Source organism: Thamnophis elegans, chromosome 3 (genome assembly GCF_009769535.1).
Source record: "Thamnophis elegans isolate rThaEle1 chromosome 3, rThaEle1.pri, whole genome shotgun sequence".
Lineage (NCBI taxonomy): Eukaryota > Metazoa > Chordata > Lepidosauria > Squamata > Colubridae > Thamnophis > Thamnophis elegans.
Window position 1 is genome coordinate 85,081,609 of NC_045543.1, and position 26,245 is coordinate 85,107,853.

A 26,245-nucleotide genomic window follows, 5' to 3' on the forward strand; every position below is an offset into this window, starting at 1 on the left:
GCAAACATATTAATGGTATGTAAGAGAGTGATCCTTTAAGATTTCAATTCCCAATTTCCCACATTTGGTTATTGTAGAAGACTCTAAAAGAATCTAATTGACTAAAACACAAAAGGAATATTCTTGAAATTATACCTTACATTTATTTTTTAAAAAGAGCTTCACAATAAAATTCTCAGGAAAATGTTTCAATTTCCACAAGATGCCTACAAATGGAAATGGCTTTACTGAAGGCTGGACACATTCAAAATGTAGGTTGATAAATTGATACTGATTCACTAATTATATATTATCTTAATAATCAAAGGCAGCGTGTTAGTTGCTACTAGTTGCAGTGAAGAGGAACAAGAATGGGTCATTGCCTTTATATCCTACTTTAGTGCTGCCTAAATACACAGTAGACCAACCACAGAGGGAAAAACAGCACAGTACCAGACAATACAAACCTTTGGGTCTAATCCAGCAGAATACTTCTGTTTAACTGACCTAAGCAAAACCTATACTTCTCAATATTTGGAAATGGGATAATCTTTCTCCCATACACAAGAAGCTCATTCATACCTATATGTTTTCTCCTAAAATGATCAGTACTGTTCTTGTCTTTTTATTAATTATATACAATTAAAGGGTTACTCACATTTATTTTACCCTGTCCTACGGCTATAAGTGAAAATAGTTCATTTACCAGTAATTATTATCTTTTAAAAAATAATATCCTTGTTTTAATTAGCTGAACCCAATCAATGCCACGTTTTGCTTTCTAGCATCTCAGTTTCAATTGACATTCCTTGCTAGTCCAAAGTATTAACTTATCTGGGCTTTGGCAGCTACAGAAATGTAACTGTGCAGCCAAGAACTCAAACAACACTACAACTACTGTGCTCTTTTCAGAGTAGAGAGATTCCCCTGCCCTCTATAAAAGAGAGAGAAAGAGAGGGAGGGAGGGAGATAGAGAGAGAGGGAGAGAGAGAGAGAGGAGATGGACCACCCTGTTCTCATGGCACAGAGCACTGTTTACATTGCAAGACTGACTGTGTAATACATCTGGCATTTTTGGGCAGGATTCCTGAGCTAGAGGCCAGAAGCCCTTAAGCAATGATTTCGGAGGGAGGGGGGAGGGCAAATGCATGCTCAACAAATTGACCCGAACAGAGCTAGTTTGTGATGTGCAGCACTTCACTTTTAATTATTGGCAAAACAGGTTCAAATAAGCTGATCCACTAAATGGAAAGAGGAACCAACAAATCCATTTCTTTCAGATTTCTTTTTCTGTGAACGAGGAATCAAGTTTTGGGCACAAGCTACTGAATATGCAACTTAAAAACATAAATCTTCACTTGTGGACACCTGTTTCTGAAGCATAAGTGTCAGATATTATGACATTTTTCCCAAGGCTATAATAGTACTCAGAATCCATATGCCTGGAGCATTCTAGTTCTCAATTTTTTTTCTCATTGGGGCTGTGAATGAAGGTGAGCATTGGAATTTAAGTACTGTATTGTTGTTAACTATTTGGAAATTACAAAACAAAGGAATTTTTAAAACAAGTATTTTCCCCCAACTAAATAGATTTTTAATTAATTTGCTAACCCATGCTGTATTTTCTCCTACACCACTCTTACTTTCTCTTATTTGCAAAAGCTAGATCACTTTCTTCCTGTAAAAATGCATAAAGAGAAAAAGATACTGAAAATATTAGTTTAATTTTTTTAAAAAGAGAAAAATTATGCATGGCATGATAGCTTTTTTTTTTACAAATGCTAAACCTTATTCGACTGAGACATACAATACTTAAAGCATGAGCTTTAGTCACCCACTGAAATCAGTATGACTTCAACACAAGCAGTTTTGTCTGAATCAAGTCCATCATTTAAACAAGAAACTTTCTATCGATACAGAAATCCTAAACATTAAAGAAATGTACTTAATTTTCCTGATAAAGCAATTTGTGCCACACATACGAAATAGAAAAACGGATACGATATTATTATTTCATGACAAGGGAACCAATCCAAAGAAGCAGAACGTAAAATCAAAACAGTATTAATATGTAGCTCTCCATTATACCTCCTAATTATCTAAATTCACTCAAATTTTGGAGGTTACTACTACTACCTGATATGTGGCTGAATAGAGCCAAGTATTAAAAATCAAGTAACTTCTAATGTCTTGATAATTTTATAATAAATGCAACTTTATATTACATCAAGACTTATCAGCAATTTGGTGTAAACTTTCAAGGAAGAAAGAAGGCGACTAGCCATGTTTGCACATCATATTAAGCCAACATTTTCAGGACTTTGGCCTTACTCTGAATAGTCAGTATGTTATCTTCCTCTGACCACAATCCTTACAGTTAGGCACTACTGAACAAAAAAATGGAAATTTTCTTGTTGTTATTGTAGGAACACTTACTTGCTTCTTCCCTCTTTTACTCTTGGCTTACTATTCTAGTTTGTTAGCAGGGAAAAAGCCAATCTTTTGGTTTACCATGGAAGGAGTTGACTTGATTTGGTTAGACATCCCTGCCAGCAGAAAAAAGTGAGACTTGCAGCTGGCCAGTCTGCACCAGCCCACTGCTTTTTCCAAATAAACCCAACATTCATCAGAGTTTTCAATAAACATGTTGCAGAAACACAGCCATTGCTGACAGTCGCCAATCTCAGATTGGATGGACAAGACTTTAGAAAGATGACTCACATGAAAGGACTGACATATTCTGGATGATGCATTCACAGTTTACCCAAGGATATGAGAGAGAATGCTATTGTGGGCAAGTGAAACCTGGCATCCTAGTGGACATGGTTTTAGCAGGTCACAGCAAGGTCAACTTTGAATGAGAAATCCATATGAAATATAAACATGGCATTGTGAAAACCAGACAAATCTCCCATAGCTTCATCCAGCCAGCACTAATCTAAGCATCAGTTTTGGAGTATAATCTAAACAAAAGGATCAGTCAGTTCAGACATCTGGAAGTTGTCATATTTTGGAGTCTCCTAACAGTGGAGCACGTAACCAAAGGATCCAATTGCACTTTCAAACCTAGTGGTCAAAGAACCAGCAGGAACAGAGAACTACCAAAACCACTGATGTCATCAAAAGCAAAGTTAAATAACAGAAGGGAGAAAAGGATGAGGATGAACTGGCTAGAATTGAGTACCAAGCTTTTCGCAGCGTCCTCATGAAAGAACTAATGGGAGGGCATTGCTATAGGAATTGGGACCACCAAAGAAATATGATTTGGCTGTTAAACATCAGATCCCCAAAATTAGCAGCTCCTACTGTAGTCTGAAAGTTGGAAACAAACTGCAGATTTTTTAACACATCAGATTCCACCCCCCTGCCACTTTCTCAGATTTTTCCAGTGATTGTTATATCATAGTTTCCAATATACAAGCTGTAATTAGTTTGAACTAGGTTTGCAAAACCCTGCTCTGAAAGTAGGCTGCTAACTTTACCATAGTAAACTGCTAAGAGAAAACAAGAATGGGGACAAACGACCTTATAAACTCAAAGCAGATAGTGAAGCCAACTCATTTCTCAAAAACAGAAAGCACACTTTCAACATTTTATTAGACTTTATGTGATACCCTTTCTGTAGCAAACATCCAATGAAAAGAATCCTCTCAAACTTTATTCTTACATATTAAACCTACTGTTGAGTACAAAAACCAACATTTAAAAGCATGGAGAAAGGAGCTGAAAAATAATGCATCAACGAGGAAGTCATTTTGGTGTGCAACAGAAAACTAACACTAAAACTACCATATCTAGAAATTACCCTGAAATGATAGACATAAAAATATAATCAATTCAAATTCTTACTTTTAATGACACGACTATAGTATCTCATGATTTCAGTTCCCATTGTTAAGAAATTTCCTGAAACAGATGCTTAAAGTGCAAGCAAATAATTCATCCAAGGCAAGGGAAACTCTTCCAACATCTGAAAACGTTGAAGTTGGATAAATGCATATTACTTACCAATGGCTGGTGGGCAGCAAAAGCTGCTAAACTAGCATTTGCATCTACACAATATACTTACACAATTTCAAACTATATTCTACCTACAGTATTTGGAAGAAATTGAACCAATGCTTTCTCCAACAAAGCTTCACAAAGCCAAGCCCTTTTTCCCAAGAATGTTTAAATAAAGGGGTCAGGAATTGATTTTCTGTACAAAAATTATATTCTCTACAGTACTTACTTTCATCCCCATAGTTAAAGTAGAGATTTAAAAAACCCATGGTCCTTATGCTGTTTTAAATTCCCTTCCTCACCCTTTCTCTTTTTTGTAGCCTTTGATTATCATTTAGACTGTACTGGAATTCTCCTCCAACTTTGTGCAAACTTAACAAAAATATGTTTTTTCATGCAATATACTATGACAGAAATGCCTAAAGTTATTTGTTGAACACATCATACTGGCCTGATTTACATATAACACTAGATTAGGCCATGATGGTTCACACAACTGGTGAAACTTACATATTTTAGAAAATGCTACAACAAAACAAGATGAAAACAATACTCTGGTGAAATCTGGTGAAATCCTCATATCACTATCTGTCCAGATGAGATGTTCTGCTTCTGAAAAAGTTGTCCAAACTGGGTTAAAAGACTGGCCATAGAATTATGTTCTCTTTCCCTTTTCCCCAGAGTTTAACTCTCAGTATTAACCCTGTTGTGCCTGAACCAATGATAATCATAATTAATAGTGGCATGATTCAACATCTGAATGTTTAACCACTTCAGATTTTGTATAAAGTGATGCATATTCATACATTTCCAAGCTGAAGCAGGAGTAAGATTGAAAAATGTTAGCAACCGGTTCTCTGCCCAGTGCCTGGGTGGGGGGAGCATGGTGGGCAGGGCCTACTTGGCCTCCTACACCACAGTGGGGGGGGATGTTTTTGCCCACCCTCCGCTCTGGAGGCTCCCCCAGCCAGAAACAGGCCTGTTTTTGGACTTCCAGTAGGCCCGTTTTCACCCTCCCCAGGCTCCAGAGGCTTCCTTGAGCCTCCAGAAGGGCAAAAACTGCCTCCCCCCCCCGGGCTCCAAAGGCCCTCCCGAAGTTGGAAACAGGTCCATTTTCAAACTTCCAGTAGGCCCGTTTTTCACCTTCCCAGAGCCTCCGCACAGGCCCTGCACTTACCTGGCATGATGAATGGGCGGCTTGGAGACTCCTGGGAGTCCCCAAGTCCTGGGAGGGGAGGGGCTGGGCCAGCCAGTCCTTGCAACTACCAGTTTGGTGAACTGGATGTAAAATTAACATCTGGTTCACCCGAATTGGTGCGAACTGGCTGAATCCCACCCCTGATTAAGACCATGTCTTTGAAATCATGCCTTCTTCCTTCAATAACTGCATGCAGATGCTCCCATTTTGGGGTTCCCTTGGAGAAAACCACATTCTTGGTGATGTCAGGTGGAGGTATGATATTAAGGAAGGAATAAATATATGACCTCACTTCTGCTTCAGTACAGAAATGATTTCATAGAAATAATAGCTATAGATGAAATCATAGCAACTAAACTTAAGTCTATACGGTAAAGGGGAAGAAGGCATCTAAGTTGCATTCAAAAAGGAAAGGAATGTTGGTTATTTTAAGATTCTGAGAAGAGACATCTGTATAGTAAGATGCAAATTAACAACTCAGAGGAGATAACAGCTCATCTTGGGGCAGATTCCAGCTTTTATATACTGTTGCATCTACTGTGGTCTTAAATGGTAACTTACCAAAACACACATATACACACACATGCCCCGCTGTTGCTCCAGAGCAAATAGGCCACGGATTTCTGCCTGGGAATGAATGTGCAATATAGTTGTTCTCAATTTAGCACACTTTTCTAATGTCCAGCTGGTTTTCTAATCCTTTCATTCCTAGGTAGCATGATCACAGCCTGATAATCTAGATGATGGAAGGTGAAATCCATCACAACCAAAAAGCAAATACAAAATGCAGACCTGGCGTACATAAGATATTGATCACTTGTTGGGTTCATCCATCACACTCAGCTATTGTATTGTGAGATTTAATTTCTTCACAAGTCATATTGCCCAGTGACAGGAATCTTGGTCAGCCCCTATTGCCACTGCTGAGCAAGAATCACAGATCATTAAGTGACGATCTCCTCACAAATTCCTGCCAGCTTCCAAAAAATAAAAGTCAATGGAGAAGCTGGCAGGAAGTTGCAAGTGTCAGGCAACTTGCAAGTAGGCTCCCTGGCAGCAAGCAAGAATGCACGATTTCAGGCTTAGGGATGGCTGCTGCCAGATGAGGGAAGATGTGCAGGCAGTTACAGTGGCATGCACAAACAGTCATTACCCCAGTGACTTGCAACCTTCCCTGCCAGTTGTCCCATTGACTTTGCTTGTGGAAAGCCAGTAGGGAAGATTGAAGATGGTGATCACATGGCCATGAGGCGCTACAAACCATTGTAAGTGCAAGTTGATTGCCAAGTAACCAGACAGCAATCACATGTTCACAGGGTGATATGATGGCCAAAACTTCAAGCCTCATCATAAGTACCACTTGTAAACCACCATCACAAGTTTGAATGGTGGCTGAATAAGTGGTGAGTAGGCAAGGACTACGGTACCTGTAGCTGATTTTTGGATGCCAATTAAGCCATTGAGTAATAAACAGAACATTCAAGAAGCCAGTAAAGAAAATTATACATGATATCCAGCATCCACTTTTTGTGCTATGACAGTATTTCCCTGGTTGTACCAATTGCGCACTTCAGGTTTATATGGTATAGATAGTATGGGACAATGACAGAGCCTATGCTTTATGAAAATACCAGCAAAAGTATTTAATGAAAACTGCATCAATAAACCAAGATCTGTATCAATTATTAGTTCAACAAATTCCAATTAGAGTGTATAATTAAACTAGGATTTAGAGCAGGAGTTTGGACTAGGGGGGCAGATGCAAAGGTGGGTGACAAAAAGGGAGGAGAACCTATTGATGCACCTTTGCATGTGTGCATCAAACCACACAAAGAATTTGTCCTCTTTAGAAACCAGCGTATTTGAATGTATAATGATGGAAAGTTAAAACTTCCCCTTACTACTTACTTATCAATGCTGCAGTCAAGCAACTAAAGTATGGAATCTATGAAACTGCATACAGGTAGTCCATGACCACAACTGAGCCCCAAATTTTTGTTGCTAAGTGAAACACTTGTTAAGTGAGTTTTGCTCCATTTTACGACTTTTCTTGCCACTGTTGTAAAGTGAATCTGGCTTCCTCATTGACTTTGCTTGTCAGAAGGTCGCACATGACCCCGGGACATGGTAACCATCATATCATAAACATGAACCAGTTGACAAGCCTCCAAATGTTGATCATGTGACCTTGGGCATGCTGCAACGTAAGTGTGAAATACGGTCATAAATTACTTTTTTCAATACCGTTGCAACTTTGAACGGTCACTAAGTGAACTGTTGTAAGTCAAGGATTACCTGTACTTTGGTTTCCGCAATGAAAGGAGCCTATGGTCATTGGCCCTGATGGGGGAGACCGGATGGTAGCCAATGGCCTTACAAAGACTCTATTAGTTACATAAGTGGAAGGACCTGCCATCTCATCATCTAGATTTTGAGATATGACACTTTTTAAAAATTAAATCCTCAATCATTGTCTTTTATAAGCCTAAAATGAAAGGCATAGTTTTCTATTTAGGCATAAAATATAAAAAATAGTATTTATTATTATAACCATCATTTAGGTATTATATTATTGCAGTTAACTTGGCTTTGCAGCTATTTATTTATGCAGCGTTTTGTGGCAGCTTTCTCCAAATGGATACTTGCCCTTGTGTTGACTACAAGTCCCACACCTCACTGCTACACAATATTAGCATGCTACCAGGAATTGGTGCAATGGTGATGGGACACTACCCTCCATCTATGACAGCAAATAACATTTTCTGTAATACAGACCTTCCCTGAATGGCAGAAACTCCATTTCTACCAACCTTATTTCCATCTTTTCCTTGTCAGAATCATCTAATGGAAAATGAAATGCCTGTATGAGGCATGGCCATCAGTTTAATATTTCTTTCATGTCAAATGTGGTCCAATTCCTATCCCAAATTCATAACAAATGGTAAGGCACTCATGCTTTAACTTCAGAGGTACTGGGATGATAATTCCTAGAATTCATAGCCAATACAGACAATATATATCTGGACAACATCGTAGTTTAATCTGTGTCCGGTAGCAAAGCATCTGTCTCAAATGAGTCATTATAAGCATGAGGATCTTGGTTAAACTTCCTGGGAGCTGAAGTGAATCCAAAAAATAACATGTTGTTGAAATCAAACAATGCATTTCAATACTAATGTACATATAATTTTGCAATTGTGGAAAAAAATCACAGAAAGATGCAGATCACTGAGAAATAAAAGACAGCAGCCATAAAAACAAAGTATACAATACATTGAAAGCCAAGGAAAGTCAAACCGATTATTATCTGGCATTGGAAAAGACTAAGCATCCATGCCATACATCCAGAGGTGAGACATATAGTCAGTGGTGGGTTTCAAAAATTGTTCGAACCTACTCTGTGGGTGTGGCCTCCTTTGTGGGAGTGGCTTGCCACCTATGTGACTGGATATGAAGATGCCGACGACACTTGTCAGAACCACCTTAAATTACCTCACACACAGCACTGGCATGCATAAGAATATGATGTAAATTTGTTTTTTAAAAGGAATCTTTGGTTTGTGTTAAAACAACTTCAACACACGCAATGTGCTGATTGCACCACAAATGCAGTAGTCATCCTTACCTTTCATAGAGGCAACTGAGTTTTATAAATATGAGCATGATAGTGTAGAATAATCATATCTAAGGACCAGTGGTGGGTTTTAAAAAATTTTGGAACCTCTTCTGTAGGTGTGGCCTGCTTTCTTGTCCACTGGTGGAACCTCTTCTAACCGGTTTGGTAAATTTGATGAACCGGTTCTACCAAATAGGTGCGAACTGGTAGGAACCCACCTCTGCATATAGTATGTATCACAGGCACAGATAGCCACTCCCCTGGAAGAGAATTCTAGCATCTAATCCCTACTTGCTCATTTCGGCAAATCAAATGTTAAGATATGGGCAGTCTAAAATGCCATGCTAGCCAGCAATTTTGCTCTGGTTTTATTTGAACCAACTGACATTTTGAAAGACTTTTAAGTTCCAATGTGTGACCTGCTTTTACTAGAAAACTCCAGAAGGCACATTAAACCTCAGATCAAATCAATGGGCCATTGTAGTTAATGGGCCATTACTACAGGACAAGTAATCCTCAATTTATTTACTTACAGGGTTTTGGCAAAACTGGCCCGTTGCGAACTAATGATCTAAGTACTGCAGCAATCACTTAAAAACCACCGCAAAAAAAATGATTGACCTGCTTTATGATGAGATATGATCATGATGGCAGGCTTCATCACAGTGATGGGAGGCTTCATCACAACTTGAAGGCAATAGTCAAGTCTGTGATACCTTTGCTGTGGAAGTGACACTTGGAAACATTAAAAAGGGCAATAGTGGGGGGGTGGACTAGATGACCAACAAGATCCCTTCCAACTTTGTTAATCTGAAGCTTTCAAAATGAACATGTACATTAATATTTTAAATATTTTTATTATATATTAAGTTTTCTCATGATCTCCAAACAAAATATAATACAGGTAGTCCTCAATTTACTACCACAATTGAGACCAAACTTTAAGTTAGACATTTGTTAAGTGAGAGTTGCCCCATTTTATGACCTTTCTTGCCACAATTGTTAAGTGTATCACTGCAATTGTTAAATTAGCAACATGGCTGTTAAATGAATCTGGCTTCCTCATTGACTTTGCTCGTCAAAATGTTGCAAAAGGAAATCACATGACTTTGGGGCATAGCAATGATCATAAGTATGAACCAGTTGCGAAGCATCTGAATTGTGATGACGTGATCATGGGGATGCTACAAATGATGTAACTGGGGAAATGGTCATGTCACTTTTTTCAGTGATGTTGTAACTCTGAATGGCCACTAAATGAACTGTTGTAAGTGGAGGACTATCTGTAATGATATGAGAGGAGATTGAAAAATAAAATGATTCTCTACTATGAGGGATCTGTGAAATGCTGCATTAAGGCCTCCATGCAACAGGGGACAACAAACAATACATATTTTCCTCTAACTTTGGTCATACTGTATCTAATGAAATTGGTTTTGTCCTAAACTAGCATGTTAAGGACTGCATCGTAGGTTAAATGCAAACTCAGGGCCTTAAAAAAAGAAAAAAGAAACATGCCATGAAGTTTTAAGATTTAAAGAATTCTTAAAATTGGTATATAAAGGAAAGATAATCTAAGACACTGATAAAAAAGTGATTCAAGAGTAAGCAACTCATTATGTTTACAAAAGGTTATGAGCATTGGCACAAAATATTAAGTTGGAAAGGAGAATGGTTTTAAAATACAGTATTGTTTCTTTAGAGCTCTGATTTCTCATCTCCTCTTGCCTTTTCCCCCCTGATATTCTGCCCACCAGGTGGGTTTTTACAATCTTTAAATAAATATTTCAAGCTCTAACAGTTTTAAACATACACTACTAATCATTCATCTTGGAGTCTGGATGATCTTAAAACTCATTCAAACTTTCTTCTCAGGATAAAGTTTGAGCTGGGATTTTGTAAGCTGATCATTCACTTGCTTGAGTCTTTAAGAGCACGATATCTTCTGACACCCAGTTCTCTCCCACTCCAGATGACATTACACGAAGCAGACTGGTCTCTAATATAAATACTGACAATTTCTTGAAAGGCAATAATTTTCCAAAAGTTTTAACAACAAAAAATAAAGTGCCTTTATTGCAACGGCCACGGAGATCTATTTTAAGACATTTGGAGCATTCACCTTATTTGGCCAATTCTGTTCGGTATATTCAAACTTTCAAACATTGGGGGAGGTGGAGGGGAGAGATGGGCTGCTATGCACAATATTCCAAAGGCCTGGCTGGTCAGAATTGCTCCTTCCAAGCCAAGAGAGAAGCCATCAACTGCCAGTCTCAGGGGATAAAGCTGGCAATTTGAAGAGCACAACACACACCCCAGTGACTAACCAAGAGATGAAAAATGATATCTATGAGGAAGGAATATTACTATTTCGTAAAATCTTTGATAGCATTTTTTAAGATCCTAAAACAAATGGCAATTTGCTTCTTAGCTATAAATATACCAACATTTACTTTTACAATGTTGCTATATCTATTATTCATCAGTATAGTACACTTGTAATCTGCTCTGGTTTGGCTCCCTCCCTCCCTCCTATTAATATAACACTCAGTTGTATGAATGAATGCTTGCCACCATGTCTTGTCATCCCCCACTCATTATTGGTCTTTCTAGGTAATGGTAATGGGAGTTATAGTGCAGTATACCTGGAAAACTTCATTATTGGAGAAGACTAGCTGAGAATAAATGATCACAAAGCAAGTTACAAGGAGCACTGTATGTTACATTTGGAGAAGAAAAAAATGCCTCTCTTAATATACTTGCTGAAAAGCATTTGTTGATAAATGGGAAAGAGGAACTTTGGGGTCTTCTCTGTTACTTTACATTATCTTCTCTAAGACCACCCCAGCTAGAAATTACAAGAGTCCAAAGTGACTCAAGAATGGCAGATAAAATCAGACTGTGTCTGCAGAATAATTACAGGGTTAAACAATTCATAATATACATTTGTGAATGCTCTTTTTGATTTAGTCCTATTACAATGAATGGGATTTTTCTCTAATGTTTAGCTTAACACAATTCTTCTAAGATGTATGAGACCACTTCATTGTTTTCGCTTGTACTAATGGGCTTTTGAGGGCATCCCTTCTCTTTCTATACCAGAGCTTATTTGATATGCTCTAGTACAGCGGTCACCAACTGGTGGTCCATGAGAAAATTTTGGTGGTCTGCAGAAAAATTATTTGCATTTTTTATATTGCACTAAATCAGGGATCCTCAAACTACTGCCCTGGGCCGGTTATCTGCAATGAACATTTGTGTTGCTCCCCCTTCTGGGTCTTTTTATGCAGGTTGGAGGGGGGCAGAAATTCCAACTTGGGGTCTGCTTCAGCCTCCTGGTGCGGGACTTTGGGTGAAGTGCCGCTGGTTGAGAAGAGCCAAAGGGCCTTGTTCCAGTTGAGACAGCATGGGAGTGGCGAGTAGAGACTGGCAAGGCGCTCCTCGATGTGAGTGATATCGAGTTGGCCACGCCTACCCAGTCACATGACCACCTTGCCATGCCCACCCAGTCAGTCATTGGCAGATCATATTAGTGGTCCACGGGATTTAAAATTATGAATTTAGTGGTCCTTGAGGTCTGAAAGATTGGTGACTCCTGCTCTAGTATACCCCATTAATGCAAAAACCCCAAATCCTTTAGTTCAATTCTCAGATAATCATGAATATTAGTGTCACTAGTTTACTCAACAAACTCTTTTAGCTATCCTATGAATACTATACAACACTATTGTTGACCTTGCCTAAAAAATCTCAGAACCTTGCACATGATACAGATGAAAAAGTGAGGAAGCAAAATTAAAATAAATTTCCTCTTTGTCAGATTTTGGTTAAAAGAAGTTTAGAGAAATGACTTGCTTATTTTCTCTTGGTGGGATGACCTGTTTCCAGAGTAATGTATATGGGACAGCCAGTATCTATTTTTTTATCACATGTGCAAAAATTTCAATTAAAAGAACATTGATCGGTCTTTGGAAATACAGGGCATCTGTTTTTCCTTCCTATTGCATAGTCATTTACTAGATAAGAAGTCGATATTTTGTGAAGATCTCTAATTGTAGCACTGCCAGGATATATGTGTGTGTGTGTGTGTGTGTGTGTGTGTGTGTGTGTGTGTAAGGGAATCCAGTCTCCTAAGCACAACCTTCATTCAAACCATTTCAGTGGATTAAATCATCTGAGTTCATGCAGAGAAAAACAAAAACCATTATTTTTCTCGTTTTCAAAGAATATCGGTAGAGAAACTTCTCCTGCTTAGTCCTTTACTCTGTGCTCTTTTCTGTTTATACTTTTACTCATGGAAAAATGCAACTGTTCCTCATCTGTTCATGGCCATAATATTTACATAGGAGTCTCTACTAAAGACAAACATACATGATTGCCAATGGCATTTTCCCCCTGCTGCTGCATTGAAAGAGTAATCAAAAGGGGACCAATCAAAATGAATTCCCTGTGTATTTTAATTAACTCTAATAGAAGCGCAGTGACTTTTCAACAGAGTTACAATTTTTATGTTCTACATCTTAGTGTAGCATAATGTATCATATATAAACCAAATGTATTTGAAAAGACAAAAAATGCTGAAGTCAGTAATGGATTTTGATGGTAGCGGAAAAAACAATGCATAAAAACCGAAGAGGACAGAATAGTGGCAAGCCAAGCAATTTGTTAAAGAGAGAAACTGGCAGGATTCACTGCTTTTGTCAAAATGATGGAAACGCAATTGCAATGCAAGCGCTTCTCCTTCATACGTCCCTGTGATGTAACAAGCACATGTAAAGGAGGGAGGCGCTTGGATCATATCAGGAAGAGGAACTTTTTATCATTTGCCTCCTCGGTGTTTGTTGATCAGTATTTTTCTCTTTCCTATTATACTATAAAAGGATAAATTATCCATTCTGTCAAAAAGAAATGGACACTGAACTTTCAGGAAAAACTGGCAGCACAAGATGGAACCATCAGTCTTGGATGAAGATTAATCAGCCAAGTTGGGATTTCAGACCTAAATCCATCCTGCCTGCCTGTCTTTCAAATGTATTTGTTGCCCATCTCAGGGTGATTCTGGGCAGCTTATAACGTTCAAAGCTTTAAAAGTATAAGACATAAATATTTCTAAAAACAATAAAAATAGAATTACAACCAAAAGTAAGATTATAGTTAAAATACGGGGAGGGAAGGAAGGAGCAGAATGCACAGGGAGAAGAGTGGGGATTTTTCTCTTAATCTATCAATTATCTCCAGCATCATAATCATGGCCCCAAGCCAGCTGACAGAGCCAGATTTTCAGGATTTGTCAGAAGGGTAGGAGCAGATCCAGTGCCATTTGTGTAAGCTGGGTACCATCAGCTAGTTATATGAACACGCAGATGAGTTCAGAACCACAATTCAAATTGCTAGAAACAGAATTTTAATGCTTGATCAATAGCTATTAACCTACAGTAAATTAAGAACTCAATGAATTGGCTATACAAAGTCCACTGGAGAATTTCAAATAAGAAACATCAATGCTGACTGTACCCAATCTTATCAGTCAGAAGAACTTGTGAACAAATGGGCTAGATCACGCCAATGCTCTATCTAAATCAGCATTCAGTTGTCGCCTCCTCAGCCTTTTTCAAAAAGTGATATTTTACATGACTTGTATTCAAACACACACACTACCATTAAACCTCAAAAAAGGACACCAGTAGCCCTCTCTTAACAACAAGAAGTAGAATAGAAATTTCTGTCACTAAGAGATGCAGCCATTAAACTGATGTCACATGACTGCCCAGCTTAGCAATGGCAATTCTGGCAAACCCTAGTTATCATCATTAAGTGAATCACTGCCACCTGTTAAACCAGGACCACATCTGACTGTAACTTTCGAATTCCTGCCAGCTTCCCCATTCACTTTGCTTGTGGGAAGCCAACAGGAAAAGTTGCAAATTAAAATCAAATGACCCTGGGATGCTGTTGGAAATTCAAGCTAAAACCAAGTGCCTGAATGGCAATCATAGGACCGTAGGATTATTCTGATGGCTAGAACTTTGATGACCACTCATGTTATTCATTCAGAACTATCAAAGGTTCAAACAGTTGTTGAAAGAGTGGTCATTAAGTGAGGACTACCTTGCTTAATTTGTTTATCCTCAATGATTTGTGTAACAGCTTTAAAAAATTAAATGTGTCCCATCATTTTATCTTGTGACAAGAAATTTCATACTGGTTTCAAATGTTAGAGAGATGCTCCTGTTCCTGGATCATTTTTGGTTGCCTTTTTGGGAATCAATGCATTTTTTGAACTGTGACAACCAGAATATTGTAACAAGTTAAACCATATCACAGATATATATAATGAGATTCTGATGCTGACAGTTTTATTTTTGATTCTTTCCTAATGACCATGAATTTACTTTTTATAGTCCTGCAAATTAACATACATTGAAATAACAATTGTTAATTTAGACCAGGAGTATCTATCTTGGCAATTTTAAAATGCATGAACTTCAATTTCCAGTATTCCTCAGATAGCATGACTTCTGCATTGTTACCCTGCATAATTCCATGCTAGGTCAAATGTGGCTGCTTCATTACACATTTATAAACCCAATAATTACAAATTATTAAATATAAATAGCACAATTGGGGTGTCAAATGGGGGCATAATTGCCTTGTAAGTATAATATGCCTGTATCCATCCTGTAACATAATATGGCACAAATCAATTTGTAGCAGTGCCATCAATTTGTAGCAGTTGTGGCCTCCAAATGCGTCAAAAGAAGATTCAAGGTCAAATACTTCTAAGGTTTAAGTCTACATGAGGTTTACCAGAGTGGTTATGGATACTGTCTATGCAAAGATCTGTCTAGGATGACTCTGTTGATCAACTACCAATCAAGCTTATGGTCATATTGCAATCAAGAGAAGACCTCCATCAAACGGAGCAAGAAAGGCATATTCTGAGTCATTTCCATTAAAGAATATCACTTTGTTGGACCCAGGAATCATACCTTCACTGTTACAGTAAGAACCCTGAGAAACATCATCCCTCTGGAGATGCAGAGGATCCCAACCTTGTTAGCCTTTCAAAAGACATTAAATAACTCTCCCACAGGCATTTGGCCAAGGATGTTAATCTGGCATATTGTTTAACTTTGAACTAATCTTCATGAACTAATTAACTAATTTGGACATTATTAGGATTGTTTGCAAATAGTTTGCATAAGTAAGGAAATAAATAAATTGTAGCTAGAAAGGGTAGTCTCCATACATCTGCCAGACTACAATAGTATTTTACAGTACCCAGTCAACTATATATCTAACACTTCTTAATTCCTCTTTCTAAAAAAAGGAAGATCTATTTGTCAGTCATTGGACTTCAGAACATACTAATATAATAATTTCATTATTATTTCCCAAATTCATACATGGCTGTGCCCAACATGGTGAGCTAGTAACCATACTTTGTCCATCCAGCTGGCCAAACATCCTTATTCTTTTTTCTTTAACCATTATTATGAAAACCATGCTCATTTGCAGACTGAATTGTTTCATCATTTTAATAAAAGCTAGTTAACATCAATGCACCATATTCATTTTTTTTAATGGCCAGATGGTCAAAGACCAACTAAGACAATATTGTGGTGTTACAATGGGTTGGGGTGTGTGTGTTGAGACAATAAAGGGAAATGTAAAGGTGCTTTTTTTCAAGAGGCAACTGGACTTTCTGGTTTTTCTTGAAGACAATTCGCTTCTCATCCAAGAAGCTTCTTCAGTTCTTCTTCAAAGAAAAACCGAAAGTCCAGTTGCTTCTTGAAAAAAGCACTTTCGGGACAACCATGATCTGGATGGCTGAGGCCATAGACAATGGATTCAGTTAGTAAGAAGTTAGTTGTTATTGCTCTCAGCTTGACCTAATTCTGTACCAACTCTGGGGGCAATGAAATGAAGAGAGATATGGTTAATAAATCCTTACCTTCCCAGTTTCTCCACTGGCACATCTTGGCTTATAGAGCAAGTCAGGATAGCAGTTCTCTGGAGCCAAATCTTTGGCAGCAGAAAATGTCCATCAACATCATTACCATATTAAAGTGTTATCTACTAAGTTGCCATACAACAAGCCTGATACATAAACTTTACCGTTATTTAACTTGCCTCAGTTTTCTGAGTCACTGCGGAATATTATTCTCCTGACTTGTGAGCGTATTAGACACAAACAACCAAATCCACATGTGTAGGATTCAAAGTAGCTACTTTATTGTATTCTGCCTATAATACAGGAATTTCCCCAGACTGTTTGTCTTAGCTTGGGAACAGATGGATAAGGTTCCATGAAGCTTATTGAGTGGGGATAGAGAGGTATTCCTGGATCTCTTGCAGCAGCCCAATGATTCAAGGCTAATTCCCCACTTGAGTCCCCCCCACCCCCTGCTTGACTAGGCAATTCCCAACACACTGTGCCAGTTATTAGAGGCAGACTGATTGGTTTTCGTTTTGGCTATGCTGCTATGCCCTTTTAACACTTCAAAAGCAGAGGAAATGACTACCAATCAGGGCCCTGCAGTAGAAACAGGGTGGACTTCGCCTGGTCTTATTCAGACTAGTTTGCTTGCCTTTCTTTCCCCCCATTCCATTTGGATATCTCTCACGTTTTAAATCATACAAAGAAAAGCAAAGTATGAGAAAATGGGCACAAGTAGCCACAACCAGCATGAAGGCCAAGTGATGTAAAAAGGGATCCTTGAAAATAACTACTTGCTAAGCCACCACTTCTCTCATAGCAGAATGGTGGTGAAGTGATTAAACCAAGGAAATATAAAGGGCTGATTAAAGGGGATGAAGGAGGAAAACTGGTTCAACATCTCTGACTGATTTCTGGATACCATACTAAGGAAAAACAGGTCTGTTGCATTAAAAGTAAACATCCCCACAGCTGCTATTCAAAATATTATGAAAGTGATGTCCCTTTTCTCATTTAAAAGTGTGGGCCCTACGGTCATTCCATGTGACTCTTAAAGTGGACTGGCACAAATGCCTTTCTCTTCTTCCCAATATAAAATATTGGGCATCTGCTCTTTTCTCTGGTATTCTGGAGAGAAATAGGGACAAGGTGGTAAACTCACAGGTGGAAACTGCTAACCCACAATACAAATACTGGGAGAGAAAATGACTTTACTGACCAGCAAAGTGGACATGCCCACTGAGCCCCTCAATACACCCCAGCTAAAAAAATAAATCACCTGACTGCCTCCAAGGTGATAGGCAAGAAAGCATTGCAGAATTTACACACTTTGAAGCTGTAATGAGATCATGTCAGCTTAAGAAGGAAAACTACACTTAAGCTGTTTCACTCATGACAACTTACAGCAAAGGGAAAATACTGATATTGTCAGGACATGAATGGGCTGAGATAATGTACAAGTGGAGAAGACTTTGGACCATTATAACTGTCTCTAACCAGTGCCTGTATTATATGAAAAATGCACTGCAACTTTAAACCATTTTACTGCTATCCATTTTCTTTGGATTAAGTCCCATTTAGCCCTCTTGGATCTACTTCTAAATAAATATATTACAGCACTGTAAGTCTCTGTAGTCCCTTTCTGTGAAGTAGAACCCCTCCTCCCCAAATGACTATTTTGTGCAATGCACTGTGACTTTAGAGTTGTGAGGCCCCTTTAATGAATGTTACTAGCAAAACCTTCAGGGGATAAACCCAACCTAGTTAGGCACTCAACCTAAAGAGTCTAGATAGTTTGTTTTTTTTAAATGTCTATTAACAGATTGGTCAATACTTCTCCCACAGAATTAAAAAAAGAATCTGCATAATTTACCATCTTAAAAACCAGATAAACAATGAGGGTTTTTTTTAATACTTAAGAATCATTATTTTACCCCTGGAAAATATAAAAAAGCAGCCATCCCTGCTTCCAGTTAAACCAGCCTCCCTCTTGAACTGAGGGAGACCAGGAATCTGCTTTGCAAACATTCCAACATGTGTCCAGTCTGTGCTTCACTTTTCCATTTTTTTTTTAACCTCGAAACAAATGTTTTTCCCCTTCAAAGCTGAAAGCTGTCCAAAAAAACAGGACCACACACAAGCACAGCCCTACTGAGAGCTGTGCAGATCACGTTCAGCCTGTTCCTGCAGCGGCGGCTGCTGCTAACAGGACACACGCACGCACATACACCCCTACACACTCACTCACTCCCACACACACACACAAAATGGCGGAGGAGGTGAGCCGCTTTCAACACAGACTTTCCTTTCATGCCCTGCTAGGGAAGAGAGGCACCAGCTCCTTGGACACCCAAGGAGAATCGGGGAGAGGGGCCAGGAGAAAGGGGGGGGGAATTCTGCAAGGTCCAAAGGATCCCCCTTTTTCTTCTTTCTCACCACCCAAGCAGCCGCCCTCCCTTCCATCCCCAGACTATCTCACAAGGTATCACTTCCAGAAACGGATTACGAGACTTTATAGCGTCCATCTGGCCTTCAGCCAACACCAATAAACCACCAGGCTCTGCCCCTGAGAGAAAGGAAGGTTCCCGCTGTCATTTGGGAGAGGGTAGAGGAGGAGGAGGAGGAGGAGGAGGAGGAGGAGGAGGAGGAGGAGGAGAAGATGAAGCCGGGGCGAGGGATCAATCCTTACCTTCTACCCAGAGTTCCTCCACATTGGTCTCCAGATTGGCCGCTCTTAATCCCACCGCGAAAGCCCCGAAGATCAGAAGGCCAACCACTAAAAATTTCCCGCAGTTTTTTTGAATGTAACAGCCCAGTTTAAATAGCAGTCTCTGAAATTTCGCTCTCAGCCACAGCGGCGCTTTTCTTCCAGTAGCTCTCCCCTAGAAAAGTAAGGAAAAGGGGGATAAATTAAGACCCGGGAAAGAACCGCACGCCTGGGCCCCGGCGAACCGCCCTCCTCCCCCAAAGAAAAGCACAATGTGCCAGCAAGAAAGCGGTTCGAGAAGGGTCCCGGCCGGGCAGTTCGTGGCAGGACTGGGACACACCGGGGCAGCCGAGCAGGCCGGCCAACCTGCAAAGCGTGGCAGATGCCCCACCGCCTTCCACATCCGCCTCCCCCCCCCGGCTTGCAAGGAGGGAATCCTCCGACCGCCCGATCCGTTCCTTCTCAACACACCACTGCTTCTGGGACCCTTCAATTCAAGCCGGGATAGCGCTACAGCCCGGAACGATCGCCCCAGCCCCGGAATATAAATCGACCTGTCAAACAATCCTGGGATGGACTGGGGAAGAGGAGGAATGAGTCTCTCCCTTTCCTGCCCTCCACCTACCCCCTTCTGGAAGATCTGAACGCCGCTTTCCCTGCAAATCTTGTCATCCCCTTCCCCGCCTTGTTTCCTTAGGCTCCAGCATCGCAGCAACTGCCTGGCCCCACGTGGTTACCGACCGGGCTGGCAACCTAGTAAATTTATGAATTACAATCTACAATTGCTTTTTGGACGTCTCTGGGATGATCTCGACTTTGGAAACCGAGTAGCCGTCGACAAATCGCCACAATAGCGGGGAATGGAAGGGACCAGCCACATGGATGCTTTCTTTATATTTCAATCAACCAACCAACAAACTCATCTTTTAATTCACATACTACTGCTGCCGCCTTTGCTTTTTGTTGCTGTTGTTCTTCCCGTCCTGCGAAGTGAAGTGAAGGCGCTGCCAAACCTATTATCTCCTTCGAGTACTGAAGGGAGGGGGGAGGGAGTTATCTCCACCAGGACGGGAAAGGTGGAAGTTAGTAATTTGCTTAACAATTTTCACCCTCTGCCCTACCCCTAAAAAAGAAACGCGACATTCACTGGAAAAAAAGAGACCATTCTTGGAGGGAAATCACACTTCTACACTTAAACCGGATAACAGGAGCAGAAGGAGGGGCAGAGGGGGGAGCAGTGCTGGTTTGGAAAGCGTTGGAATTCATTTTCTTGGGCAAAACTTTTTTTCCAGGGGTTAGATAGAAAATCAAAGCTCTTGAAAGTTTTCTAGGGGTAGACAGAAGAGAGCCTCGTTCGTGAAGAACAGAGAGGAAAGTCCCATTCATACATCCACGCACACTTCCCGGGGAAACGCGATTAGATGATTTGCAAACCCACCAACACGCTGGAAAAACGAACAGAGACAAGGTAGGAGGGACGAAGGGCTGTCTTTCTACCTTTCGGGAGTCAAGAACACCCCCACCTTTTCAGCATTTTATTGGCGATTCTTCCCGCCGCTTATGAGAAAGTGAGATTTGAAAGAGGAAAAAAGAGAGAAATCTCGACAAAGCACCTTTGCTATCTGCTCCAAGGCGAACCCCGCATCGCAGTAGCTCGGCCGCTGCAGATATTCCAGATCGGGCGGCGCGGCGCGTCTGTTCTCCACTATCCTTCTCCGCCTTCTGCTGCCGCTTCTCCCCAGTCGATCTGGCACTCTGCAGCAGCCGCCGCCTCCTCCTCCTCCACCACCGCCGCCGCCGCCACCACCACCACAGTCGCCGCTGCTCTCCGGCTCCGAGGCATTAACAGCTGAGGCCATGTTGCCGCCACAGAGCCGCCGCCGCTGCTGTTGTTTTGGCGACCCAAAGGCTGGGTCTTCTGAGGTTCCCCCCAGCGCGCTGCTGCTGCTGCGGGACGATCCGGAGGGACCGGGGACTGGCTGGGTTGGCGGAGATTCGCTGCTGACAGACCGCTTCATACGGCGTTGGCTGCCGCTGCTGCCGCCGCTGCTGCCGCTGTAGCTGCTCCCGGCGAGTCAGACCCCGAGCCTTCCATTGCAACATTTCGCGAGGATCCGGAGGTCTTCGCCGCTGCTGCTTCCCACATCCAGGGTGCGCGGGTGAGCGTAGCCAGGGAATCTCAGCGCGCTCGCCTTCCTTCCCCGGACCACTTCGCCTACGGCTCGAGTTGCTCTCCAGGCTCCTCGCCGCACGGGTGCTGGAAGGCAAGCCGGACTCTGCCCGAGCTCTCTTTCTCGCCACCCCAGCGAAGCCTAGCGAAAGCCTTGACCTCACAAGAGCCGCCGCCGCCGTTGCTTCTGTTGCTGCTGCTCTGTCTCGGTGCCCTGTACCATTCTGTCTGGGCGCAGAGCTGTCTCTAGGAGCTCTCCCAGCTGCTTTCCCCCCGCTCTTTCTCTCCTCGATGCGTGCGTCGCGCTCCCTTTCTTCCTCTGTGTGCAGCGGCGGCGGCGGCGGCGGCAGCAGCAAGCAGCAGCTCCCTTGCTTCAATAGATGAGATGAAGAAGGGGGAGAAAAAAGGAACTCTCTCCATTTGGATAAAGAGGAGGAGGAGGGGTGAAAGGGAGAGGGGAGAGAAAGGGAAAAAGAGCTGAAATCCCGCCCCTGGGGCTGTCAGATGGCTTCGGTTTCTGGGCTGCGATTGGCTCAAAGAGAGCAGAAATTACTCAGCAAACATGACTATTATTAGCTGCTTAGCAACAGCTCACCAAAGTAGAGAGACCACCCAGGCAGGCTACCCTTGTGTGTGTGCATCTCCAACTTCAGGGGAGCCTTAAAGAGATCCAGCCCTCTTTCCATGCAATACTTCCATTAAGGAATGCTTCTCTTTTCTCCCTACCCCCTCGGTTTCTTTTCAAGAAAGGTTTGCTTTGGGTTTTAAGAAGGAAAGGACGTTGCTGCTGTTATTTTTAAAAGGGAGACGTTTTTACAAAGAGCACATCAGGATTATTTCACGGAGCGACCTGTTAAAATACTTTTTTTTTCTTTCTTTCATGAATTGGTTTGGGGGAGGCGCACGAAAGAAGAGACTAAATGGTATCCGGAGCCCTTCAAGGAAGTCCTTTTGGAGGCTCCTTAGCCTCAAGCAGCCACGATTCCTGGGAGGTCCAAGATGAATTCCCAGGGCTGCACAAATAATGACAGGGTGGTGGATCCTGCGGTCTCCCCCTTTCTCCCCCCCTTTTTTTTAATCAAAGAAAAGTCTGCGTTCCTACAAGAACAACCAGCCGTGTTAAGAAAAAGACCACAAACAAATCCTTAATACTTGAAACAGTGAATTTAAAAACTGGAACAGCGGAATTACTCGCTTACACGCAACACTACTGAGCTTTAAAGAAAATGCTCCGCCAGCCCTGTTTTTTTGTGTTCAAAACGTTGGACTTTAAAAAAAAACGTTACGAGGTTTCTCATAGATCCTTGTGTTGCGCTTACTTAACATTTCGTGTTCTAACCATTTAATTTTGGTAATTCGTCACAAGTGACGTCAAGGGGGTCGATTCCCTATTTTTCTGTTCTCCCCCATTGCCTATTACGTTGACGAACTTTCTTACGCACGTGCCCATCTTGGTTATTTGATCCGCCATGAAGAATTTAAAACCGGGGATCACTCTTGTCCGAGGAAGGTACAAGCTTTTTATTTGTTTAACAATTCTCGACGACTTGGGTGCGCCTAGCCAAGTTTTGCGCATCCAATCTTAACCAGAGGATAGCGCTCTGCCAAAGCGTGAAACGGGAGGGGAGTGTTGCTTTAAGGAACAAACTTGCGCGTGTTCATTGAAGGGAAAAAAAGTGGAGGGGAGCTAGAAAAGACCGCACATTCAGAGAAGGGAGGGGGAAGGCCGCGGAGGCGGCCTACAGGTTTCACGTGACTGGCTGGCTCTGGATTATGCACACAAGGCTGGGCTTCCCTCCGTCGCAGATCTGGCGGGGTGGGCTGCGGTGGTCTCTTGGCTTGGCACGCAGGGCCTTAGCCCATCAAGTTTAAAACGCTGTGGATCTCCCCATCCACACGGGTGCGGCCTTTAGCCTCGCAGAGCAAGAGAGAGCAGCTCTTCTCCCTCCCTCCCCAGGAGAGAAAAATACCAGACAAGCCATAGTACATTCCTAAAGGAGGTCTCTCCCCTTTACGCTGCCCAATAGCAGTCTACGTCGATATCTGTAGGCCAATGGCAGAAGAGCAAAGGACGTTTCCATTCAGCTCTGTGCTACACGGAGGGAGGTGGGGGGTGTTGCCACGGCAGCCGTGTTAGGAAGGCTTAGAGAAGCCGATTCTTCGCTCTCAACCGCCTGCTGCGCCCTGAACGCCAATAGTTTACTCCTGCGGATCTTTTAACATTGCACAGGGCTGGCCGCTGAGATTTTACCCGAGAGCGTCCCTGGTGCAGACTCTAATCCCTCGGCCACTTTAGCAGCCCCGGCAAAGACATCAAAGTGCGCTCTGATCCAAAGACGTTTCAGTTCCTCCCAAAGGCACGTGTGGAGCTCTGATCCCCTCTCCTCCCCCATCTGCAATGCGACAGACGTGTTAACAATCAGTAACCCCGAGAAGCCAAAGTAGGGAAACTTGGCTGGCTAATGATTTCTCACGATCTTTTTGGATGGCCTGATGTGGGATACTAGCACTCCGCTGTTTAGAAAACCCTGGAGGCAAAGTTAAAACATCTCTCGACTTTTGGCCACTTCATGTGTTCCCCTAACATACGGCATCCTCCGGATGACCTTGGATTCCTAATTAACCAAGATTCCCAATCTGCGGAAGATACGTAATTGGGAATGGCGACATCGACTTGATGGCACCTCATCAATTATTGTCACACTACATGGGGAATGCTGAACCGAATCTACAACGAAATGCAAATATACAGGACTGCACTATTAGCTATGCTTCTGAATACGTGGATTTAGTTGTGTATTTGAACCCCAAGCATCTCCCTCATTTTAGTATATAACGCAATAATAAAATACATATTTTGCTATAAAAGGTCTCTCGTCATACTCAGCTCTTCCGTCCTTATTGCGTAGAGAAGCCTCAACCTCTTCTGCGCGGTGTCCTTGGCCACGCTTCCTGGGGAAAAAGCTGCAGGGTGACCACGTTAGGTGGGCGCCAGTTTGGGAAAAGCTAGAGTGCTCTCAGTCATCGGTTGCACAATAAGCCGTGAACTTACTGGCCAGTCTTGTTTTAGCCAAGCACGCTGTGCGATCCCACCCGCTATGATTAGATTAATATTCAGTGTAAACTGCTGCGAATCCGAGTATTGACTTAATTGAGTCGATATAATTATTTAATTTAATTGAATAAAATCCAATTAAACTAACCGTGAACACGCACGTTGCCTTAGGAAATGGATAAGCCTTAAAAATGATCTGCATACGTCCAATGTTGTTTGTCATTTTAAACAATCTACTTAAATCTGCATTCTATGTCCTGAAAAGCACTCCAAACTATGTTACTCTTCTCAATCTTAGAATAAATTTACACATTTAGCCCCAAGTGATAACCTCCAGATGTATTGCAATGAAATTCCTTTCATGACAGGACTCTTTCAGCCCAGACTCCAGTCTGGGGGAAACCTGTTGTTTGTAAATATAAGGGGTGGTATGGCTGATGAGGGAGAGAAACAGAAGTTGCCTCATGGAACTGGATTCACCACCTTCGCCCACGATTTATTGGTCCCCCGCCTCATTTCTCAGTAAGCTTTTCTTGTACGGTAAAGGTAAGATTTTCAAATGGGCTTACTTTGGAGTAAAAAGAGTAAAAAGGTGGTTAAAAAGTCCTCAAAACCTTAAATGGCTCACACTTTCCTTGATTTCATTTCCCAAATCCACACTGCAGAATACTTTCTTTCTCTTCCTTTTTGCAACCCTCTGGCTGCATCGTTATTTCCAAAACTTAATCTGAAGGCTCAACTTTAACAAGCCCTATCTTAATATCCTTCCTCCCTGCCGCCGCCTCTCTCTCTCTCTCTCTCTCTCCCTCCCTCGCCCCTGGTTCATTTCACACACGAGATGAATTACATGTCTAATTGGCTTTGTTTCATGTGTGTGCGTGTGTGAGCGCGCGCCCCCGCGCACGCTTTAAAGGGTGAAGCGTAAGTGTAAACGTCTTGTCTCGACTTGGGTGGCCAAAACCAAGGATATCCCCAGTTTGCCTCATCCCCAGTTTGCCTCATTGCCAAGTGGTCTTACTTGCTTCAAAGCTACAAGAGGGCTCCTGATCTACCCAGCCTTCGCATTCACACTTGACGGCATAGCGGCCTATAGCGCGCATGCCCCATGTTGGTAGCCTATCTGGGTCACACGGTTCGAAGCAATGAGAGACGGCAGCCCTATGAAATACACTTGGCTGGGCGAAAGGCCCGTACGGCTGAGCATTTACACCTTGGCTTTTTCTCTCCACGTAGTTCAGAGAGAGAGAGAGAGAGAGAGAAGAAGAAGAAGCAGCCCTGCCTGCTTTATAGATCACCTAACCACTAGCGTAGTGATGGGGAAGCAAAGCTATATTGAATACCATACTGAGACACAGTGATGACCAAATGACACTGTAAAACATTGCCAATTGAAAAAATATCCAATGCCCCTGCTGCAAACAGGCCAACTCCACTGCCACAGCTGCTCCCCCCCCCCCCCCATTTTCTCTTCTACACTTAGATCTTTGCATCATCTACACCTATCTCTGGCACCACAACTACCCATGAAGTATTTCCACAATTCACTATAGCAATACACCTATCCCTACCTTAGATCTAA

General features: G+C 41.8%; 1 protein-coding gene across 2 annotated transcripts in view; it reads right to left on the reverse strand.

Moving 5' to 3' along the window:
* Positions 1–22,345, reverse strand: part of PTCH1 (patched 1) — an 89,982-nt gene extending 67,637 nt beyond the window's left edge. The window contains exons 1-2 of one of the 2 annotated variants that reach the window (XM_032213089.1): positions 21,055–22,075; positions 19,424–19,616 (exon numbers count right to left, since the gene is read on the reverse strand). In XM_032213089.1, coding sequence (XP_032068980.1) covers positions 19,424–19,616; positions 21,055–21,459 — 598 coding nt within the window. In that variant the 5' untranslated portion in view covers positions 21,460–22,075. Of the gene's footprint in view, positions 1–19,423; positions 19,617–21,054 lie in introns of both variants that reach the window. The other variant, XM_032213088.1, reaches the window with a different exon arrangement.
* Positions 22,346–26,245: the final 3,900 nt, after the last annotated feature.